This window comes from Cetorhinus maximus, chromosome 7 (genome assembly GCF_964194155.1).
Source record: "Cetorhinus maximus chromosome 7, sCetMax3.hap1.1, whole genome shotgun sequence".
Classification (NCBI taxonomy): domain Eukaryota; kingdom Metazoa; phylum Chordata; class Chondrichthyes; order Lamniformes; family Cetorhinidae; genus Cetorhinus; species Cetorhinus maximus.
The window spans coordinates 18,496,777-18,505,511 of record NC_135885.1 but is presented as its reverse complement, the minus strand read 5'-3'; the positions used below and the strand labels follow the sequence as shown (position 1 = coordinate 18,505,511).

The window sequence follows — 8,735 nt, the reverse complement described above, 5'->3', positions numbered from 1 at the left end:
ACATTCAAAAGAGGATAAATACTTGAAGGGAAAAAAAATTACAGGGTTATGGGGAAAGGAATGGAGAGTGGTATGAATTGGATAGTTCTGCCAAAGAGCCAGCACAGGACAGGCACAAGCCGAATGGTTGCCTTCGCAATGTATCATTTTGCATTTATGCCACTAGTGTGGAGCTTCATAAAACACTAGCAAGTCCACGCTAAAGATGCCTCTGGGAAAAGATTTGTTGCATGCGTCTCTCGGAGAAGAGGAAACACAAGAAGCAGCATCTGGTGCAAAGCCCCAACTCCTATTTCATGGATGTCAAGTGCCCTGGTTGCTACAAAATCACTACCGTGTTCAGCCGTGCACAGGCTGTAATGCGGTGTCATGGATGGTCCACTGCACTCTGCCAGCCCAACAGAGGAAAGGCCAGGTTAACAGAAAGCTGTTACTTCAGGAGAAAGCAGCACTTAAAATGCAACTTGGCATTTGAGGATGGGAGAGACTACACACAACCAGGCATCGGGAGTTTGGCTGAGGGATACCGATTCGCTTCCGTGGGGTCTGGATGGCAGCATGGGACAGATGTAGCTGGAGAATGGAGAGGGTGCATCAGTGTCCTAAAGCCTTGCCCATCTGGTTTACATAAATCTTTGTGGACTCTCTTGCTGATATTATTTGTTAGAATTGTCAAATAAAATGACCTAAGTATCAAAAAAACCAATGAGAGCAATCAATGGTTCTGAGGTGAAGGACAGTTCTAGAAATAGAGTGTGATCAAGTTTGCAAAGGTCTCCATTTACAATATTTAGGGATCACAGGGCAGCTCAGATTAATTCACTTTCCTTGAACCATTTTTGATCATGCCTTCTTGGACCTTAAAACAACTACTACATTCTATTAGTGGTTCAGGTTGGCAAATTAATTAACAATGTCCTAGAACACGACAGACCTCGTCTTACTCGGGTATCATTTATCAAGCCTGCCACAAAAAGGTTGACTTTTTTCAGAACCCAACTCAATATGCTAAATAGTCTGCACATGTTGACCCTCCCCGGGAAGAAAACCATTTGGTAATTAGACACTGATAGCAATAATGGTGTTGCTGCTGTCATATCATTTGGCTAGCTTTTTCAACAAGCTGCCACAGGTACAATGGGTCAAATGACCTCTTTCTGTGCTTTATGAGTTTATGATTGATTCTATGACCATGTAATTCATTTAAAAAACACCACTAGGTCTTTACATTAGGGAACAGTGGAGAAGAAAATAGAGGAACAGATGGCACTTGATGGTGCAATAGTTAAGCATGATGATCGAAAGCTTGATAAATGGAGTTTGAGGCGTTTTTTTTTTAAAGAGGGAATTGGAGTCTGAGGACTTTAGGCAGGGAGTTCCAGAGTTGAGCCAAAGCAACTTAAGCTTCTGTGACCAGTGGCAAGAGAAGGGGCATGGACAATATGCCGAAGGAACCACAGGGTGCAAGAAAGGATACAAGGTTGAAGGAGATTCACAGCAATAGTAAGGGACAAAGCGATAGAATGAACTGAACACAAGAACAAGAGCCTTAAATGTAATTGGTTGGGGGGGAAGAAACAAATGTAGATCAGTGAGAAACAGGAGTGATAGCAACAGAACAAAATACAGATAGCTGAGTTTTGGATAAGTAAGAAAGAAAGGCGTGCATTTATAAAGTGCCTTTCAAGACCACTATATGTCCCAAAGTGCTTTTCAGCCAATGAAGTACATTCTTTGAAATCCAGCCACTGCTGTAATGTAGAAAATGAAGCAACTGATTTGCGCACAGCAAACTGCCACAGCTAGTGTTTTTGAGATGTTAAATGAGGAATAAATATTGGCCAGAGCACTAGAGATAACTCCCCTGCTCTACTTAAAAATAATGCTATGGGATGTTTTACATCCACCTGAGAGAACAGATGGGAACTCGGTTTAATATCTCATCCAAAAGACATATCTCTGGCTGTCCAGTGCATTCTTAGTTCAGCAATGGAGTGTCAGGCTAGTTTTTTTTTATTATTCATTTACAGGATGTGGGCTTCGCTGGCTGGGCCAGCATTTATTGCCCATCCCTAATTGCCCTTGAGAAGGTGGTGGTGAGCTGCCTTCTTGAACTGCTGCAGACCATGTGGTGTTTGTTGTATGCAAGTCCTGGAGCGGGACTTGAAACCACGACCTTCTGACTCAAGCGCGAGACCGCTACCAACTGAGCCATGACTGACAATAAGAGCTCGAGAGGATGGGGCCAACAAGGTGGATAGCGGACAAACAAGCCTAGAAGTGAAAAGGATAAGGCCTCAGATTTCAGCAGCAGTGTGGATACTTTTGAGACGAGATGGGGAATATTGGAAAGGTGGAAGTGGTCTCGGTGATGGGTAGGGTGAAGAGCTTGAAACTCAGTGTGGACAGGCACCGAGGTTTGTACCGCCAGGTTTGTCTTAAAGGGGTGACTGGGAAGGGGGATATATTAGGTTAACAAGGGAAAGGAGCTATATCAGTTAAAAATACAACTTTAAAAAAAACTCTTCACACAAAGTATTATAGAAACATAGGAAATAGGAGTAGGTCATTCGCCCATTCAAGTCTGCTCCGGCATTCAATATGATCATGGCTGATCCACTATCTCAACACCTTACTCCTGCGCTCTCCCCATAACCCTTGACACCTTTAGAGTCCAGAAATCTATCTATTTCCTTCTTAAACATATTCAGTGACCTGGCCTCCACAGTCTTCTGTGGTAGAGAATTCCATAGGTTTACCACCCTTCTGAGTGAAGAAGTTTCTCCTCATCCTAGTCCTAAATGGTTTAATATGACAACGTAGAACACACCATCCTCGGCAGCCATCGATTCGAAAGAAATTCTGGTGTTTCAAAAAAAGAAGAGTATTGTGGCAAATGGAGAATAGGCAAGGAAATGGAATAACAAAAGATAAAAATGGAAAAAATTGCATTCGTGTGGCACCTTTCACAATTTCGGTATTCCTGAAGCACCTTACAGCTGATGAATTACTTCAAAAGTGTAATCACTGTTATAATGCAGGAAGTGTAGTTGTGTGCATGGTAAAGTATGACAAACAGCAATGTGATAATGATAAGATAATCTGCTTTTAGTGATGGTGGTTGAGGGATAAATAATAGCAGTGCTCTCAGTACTGCATTGGAACGTTAGCCGAGAATTTGTGCTCAATTCTCTGGAGTCTGACTCCAATATTCTAACTGCGAGGTAAGAGTTCTAACACGGAGCCACAGCTGACACCTCGGTAGAATTACATGGCTATCGAAATGGCACAGCAGACAAAATAGCCTGCTCTTGCTGCTGCAGAAAAGAAATCTAATTTTGAAAGCCATGCCAGTGATGTTGATCAGTGAGACTGATAACAGTAATGTGGACTATAACAAATTAAGAATTGGGAATCGATTTAATTTAGTTTGTGTAAGCCAATGTTTTATTCACAGGAAAATGAATGACTTTACCTTATGTGTATACATGGCACAATTATCAAATTATGTACATTGTTGAATGACTGCCTTCATACCTTACAGTGGAGTTAATCTGTGCACATTCAGCAGAATTTTAGAACTTCAGGAAAAAAAAGACCGAAAGTAATAGAGTTGAGACGATTTATAATGTGTTCTTACTGTTTTAAGAATATTGAACTTTAAATGATACAACATTCAAAATGTTCACTGTCATATAAACAAACACAGCTAATAAAGTCAGCTTACATAGTATTTATACTATTTCAGTTGTTGCACATTATCTCAATATACAGCAGGGAAAAAAATGCACATAACACAACAATTATTTTGAGCCCCTAAACAACTTGACATTGCACCCTACCACAGTGAAAGGGCTTAAGAGACTCATTTTGGGTGCTACTTCATGTTGCTATATTAACTCCGGACTAAAAGACATTTTTAAAAAATCAGTAAACACAAACAAGAGGCTCTCAAATCTAATTGTGTGTATATGGTTGTGTAGCATTGTGCAACCAAAGTAAAACCTCGCCAAACAAAACACATGCATCGAGTTCGTGAGGAATAAAGTACCATATTCTAAATTACACATTGGCTCTAAATTATTAGCCGGCTATGGTAAGCAATAAATAATTACATTTGTCCACCGTGGTTCTGAGAACTCTAAATTTTTCCACATTATTCTATCATCTGAATCCATTTTTGTTCTTTGAAGAGAATCTGAATTCCTGCAGCATATTTCGAAGATGTTGTTTTGTACAACCAAAAAGGTGTTGCTTGAACTCAAGTCTAATTTCTTCTTATGTTCCTTTCTCTAATGGCCTGTTAAGTAGTCCTGTGTGGAATCAGATGCAAAAGAGTCTGCGTCTTCATTATCGGAGTCGTCACTGCTGTCATCAGCGGCCGGCTCTCCAGTTAGTGCAATACGAGCATAATCATCTGTGTCAATTGATTTGCAGAAATGAATAGCGTACTTCAGTTTTTCCTCTAACACCTGCTTACATGAGTATCTGGGCAATTTCAGCAAGAAGAAACAAGTGTATGATTCAGGAAGGAAGTGGTCCGGAGGGTTGTATTTGTCCAGCACCTGCCGCAAATAATGAAACAAAACCAACATTAACCATCAAATCAAAACACCCTATCACAACAAGTTGTCCTATTTAAGGGCATTTAGGTTTTGATTTCCCCCAATCTAGTCTCTTTGGTCCTCTTTGCCTCAAAGAAAAGATTCATGCTGAGGTATTTCTCCACAAGCAATGGCAGACCCTCCACCTATATCAGCCAGGAGCTTGACTTCTGGTGGAGGCAGCATCGCAGCCAAGGTTATTTTGTATGAAATACATGCACACACTTTCAGCGAGTTAATCAGAATATAAAAGTCAAAGAAAGGCCATTGGATCCATCAAAGCTTATTCCACCAGCAACCCAACTGTATTGTGAACAAACCAAATATCTATGCCTCTACTACCTTGCCTGCTAGGTTATTTCAAACATTTCTCATTCAAAGTAAAGGAAGTGTAAAATTGTGCAAAGAACCTGAGCAAAATTTTGGATTTACACATTTCTATTAATGGCCTCCTCTGTTTTCTTGGACCAACTTCGATGCTATATAATGCTATTTAATATTTAAACACTTCAGGTGTGTTTCTAACCCTCTCGACATCTTTTCACTGGACTGTAAAACTTAAGCTTCTCCACTACTTCCTCGTGGTTCATCTCCTTCACCAAAGGGATCAATTGGCTCTTTATGCTTTCCAATGCACAAGTCCTGGCCGGTTTCCTGCTCCCTGTAATCCTAACCAAGGAGTAATGAGATCAATTATAGCACTGTTAACACTGGTCTGGCTAAAGTCAGGCTAAATTAGTGCAGACCTGAGATGGACAAATGCCAGGAATCATCCTCCCTTGTATGTTCATTAGAAATCCTCAGAGTCATCGAGCCAGCTGGCACTGTAATCTTCTGTGACAATCTCCAGGTTCCCTGCCTTTTCCTTCACATTTCACAAAAGTCATGCATTTATATAGCGCCTTTTATGACCGCAGGGCATCCCAAAGCACTTCATAGCAAATAAAGTATTTTTGAAGTTTAGTCACTGTTGTAATAAAGGAAACGTGGCACACAACTTTGCACACAGCAAACTCCCACATGCAACAAAATGGAGACCAGATAATCTGTTTTAGTGATGTTGATTGTGGGGTAAATATTGACCAGGACAGTGGGGAGAACACAGCATCTTGCAATCTTTTACATCCATCGGAGTGGGCAGACAGGGCCCTGGTTTAACATCTCATCTGAAAGACAGCACCACTGACAGTCCAACTCCCCCTCAGTACCGTACTGGAGCGTCAGCCTGAATTTTTGTGCTCAACTCTCTGACTCAGAGGCGAGAACGTTGCCAACTGAGCCACAGCTGGCACAAATAGGAAGCGCAAGCACCTCTGGACCATCATCCAATTTTATCTTTTTCTATTGGCAATACCTGAATAACAAAATCCCGTCCTCGGAAGTCCGCAATTGTCCTAGGCAGTCGTGTACGGCCCCAAACGAAACGCAGAAAGAGGGAGCGCTCAGTATTGGAGAAGGATTCCATCACCTCCCAGAACCACTGAATTAATGGAGCATTTGGTTCTATTCCTTTGTACGTGGCTACAGACTTTAAAAGGTGAAGTGGTATATCAGGACTTCCGCACACCTGCAACATTACAAAGAGCGGGATACACCATTCAGTTTATAAAATCTTTTCCATAGCTTACTACTTTAATGTTAATAATGCAAATTGTGCAAAAGTTAGTAATGACATTTTACCATTAACTACAAAAAAAAAGTTTTAATTATTTAAAAAAACTCTTGCCACAAAAAAAGCCAAACATTCTTAATGCTGGACATCCTCTCCCTGGATCTCCAACAGATGCTGGACCTTTACATACTTTCAGTTAAAGAGGCTGCGTGCTCCTGAAAATCTGCAGAGTAATCCAATTTCATACAAAGCAATTGGTGAGGCATTGACACATGGGGCTGGATTTTCCCACCCTTTTGGGAGGACTTGTAAAAAGGTGAGGGTTGGCGTGCCCATTGTCTTCTCGCTGCCCTGCCACCTCGCCCACAGAGGGGAAGGTGCTGGATGACCTTTCATGCCCAGAGCACAACTGAGCCACTTAAGTGGCCAATTAAGGGCCTCGTGCTACCTCCGCTGGCATTTAACTGGCATCTAGATGGCGACCCCCATCATCACTTACCTGTTTGTGAAGGCGTATGTCCACTGATGTGTGCTACTCCTTCAGGTGCAGCCCGAGCAGTGGCCCCCATTCCCAGTGGTACCACTGTGCTGTCTGCCCTTAATTGGCCAGCAGCGCTTGGGGGCAGGTGACCATCCTTTATAGGGATTAATTAATTGGCTGCCATTGACAAGATGTGACCCCAGGTCCCGTTGGCTGCCAAAGTGGATTCTTGCTCCAACTTTCAGGCCTGGCAGTGGGACCCCTTTTCCTACCACTAAATCCAGCCCATTATGTTGATCACAAAGCTAGCAGAAGTTGACAATGGGTTTTGGCAATGTGGTGGATTGGGAGTTCCACATTCAATTGCATTTTTTTTTTAAACATAAGAACATAACAAATAGGAGCAGGAATAGGCCATTTGGCCCCTCAAGCCTGCTGTGCCATTCAAGAAGATCATAGCTAATCAGATTGTGGCCTCAACTCCACTTTCCTCCCCGTCTCCGGCTGATTATAACTAGTTTGTAATATCTCAATCACATATTGTGTAAAATCACAAAGCAAAGGGGAACATTAAACTTTCAAGTACAAGCCCCCCCGAGAGGTAGCAGTTTGGTATTGGTACGAATTCAACGTTATTTAAAAATTAATTCTCAACAAGCAAAGATTTAAAATAAAGCAATCACATTCTTTATATTTAAACTAATTGTGTAACTGAAACTTCCAGTTTAGAGTCCATCAGAAGGCATGAAGTACCATTGTTTCCAGTTCGTAGCCAGTGAAGAGAGAAAGAAGAGGCACTGGGACTACTCTAGCCATCCCCTCCCGGACTGCAGCAACCTGCTCATCAAATTCATGCAGCCTGTAACAAACAAAGCACAGCAAATAAGAAGATATTTTTTAGAAAGAAAGACTTGTATCCATATAACACTTTTCACAACCACCAGACATCTCAAGGCACTTTCCAGCCAATTAAATACTTTGAAGTGTAGTCACTGTTGTAATGTAGGAAATATGACAGACAATTTGTGAACAGTAAATTCCCCCAGACAGAAATGTGATAATGGCCAGATAATCTGTTTTTGTGATGTTGATTGAGGGATAAACATTGGCCAGGACACAGGGGAGAACTTCACTGCTCTTCTTCAAAATAATGCTACGGGATCTTTTACATCCACCCAAGTAGGCAGATGGGGTCTCATCCAAAGGAAGTCATCTCTGACAGTACAGCACTGCCTCAGTACTGTATTGGAGCGACAGCCTTGATTTTTGTGCTGAAGCCCGGAATGTTGGAACTCAGACAAGAGTGCTACTTTTACTAGCATTGTTTATTAAACATAGCTTTTAGAACCTTAAAATAATGTAATAGCAATACCTTATGATGCAGTGATCATGCATAACTACAATACTAGAGAAAATTATAACCGGGCAAGCCACTGTGAAATATGCCTGGAAAGGCAATATTACTGAATGATTCATCTTACCTGTAGTTTATGGCCAGCCTAACATACTCAGCCCTGTTCTCCAATACGATATGCGAGTGCTTGGAGCTCAGCTGAATATCTTGACCACTCGCGTTTGGCACTGTGAAGGGCAAAGCCATGGCCTCAAACTCCTCAGCTGTGGCTTCATTATCTCTGATGTACATGAGCCCAGGAATAAAGTCTTTGTCAACCTAAGTATAAGAACATGGGCTAAATAATATATACTTTCTTCAAATGCTCCAGAGCAGTAATGCAGAATAATATAGTCCCTTTAATGTAAACAAAAAGCCAAGGAATTTCGCATAAGTAGTGGATGGAAATTGACACGGGTGGGGTATTAAAAGGGGAAAGTGAAAGCTTGGTCAAATAGATCGGGATTTCAAAGAGGGTCCTAAAGGAGGAGAGAGGTGATGAGACTGATGGGTTTAGGAAGGGAATTCGAGAGTTTAGGGCCAAGATGGCTGAAGGTACAATTGCCAATGCAGTACAAAAGTAGTGGGGTGCGGAAGAGGCTTAAATTAGAGAGCAAGGCATTCAAGAGGCCTGCAGGGCTGTGA

At 41.8% G+C, this 8,735-nt stretch overlaps 1 protein-coding gene and 1 pseudogene across 9 annotated transcripts in view; one reads left to right on the top strand and one right to left on the bottom strand.

Moving 5' to 3' along the window:
- Positions 1-205: 205 nt before the first annotated feature.
- Positions 206-792, top strand: LOC144682403 (small ribosomal subunit protein eS27 pseudogene; annotated as a pseudogene).
- Positions 793-3,419: 2,627 nt separating this feature from the next.
- Positions 3,420-8,735, bottom strand: part of herc2 (HECT and RLD domain containing E3 ubiquitin protein ligase 2) — a 246,039-nt gene continuing 240,723 nt past the window's right edge. For all 9 annotated transcript variants that reach the window (XM_078545139.1, XM_078545142.1, XM_078545137.1 and 6 more), the window contains 4 exons: positions 8,179-8,369; positions 7,451-7,556; positions 5,959-6,171; positions 3,420-4,565 (listed from right to left, as the gene is read on the bottom strand). In XM_078545139.1, coding sequence (XP_078401265.1) covers positions 4,293-4,565; positions 5,959-6,171; positions 7,451-7,556; positions 8,179-8,369 — 783 coding nt within the window. In that variant the 3' untranslated portion in view covers positions 3,420-4,292. The remainder of the gene's footprint in view (positions 4,566-5,958; positions 6,172-7,450; positions 7,557-8,178; positions 8,370-8,735) is intronic.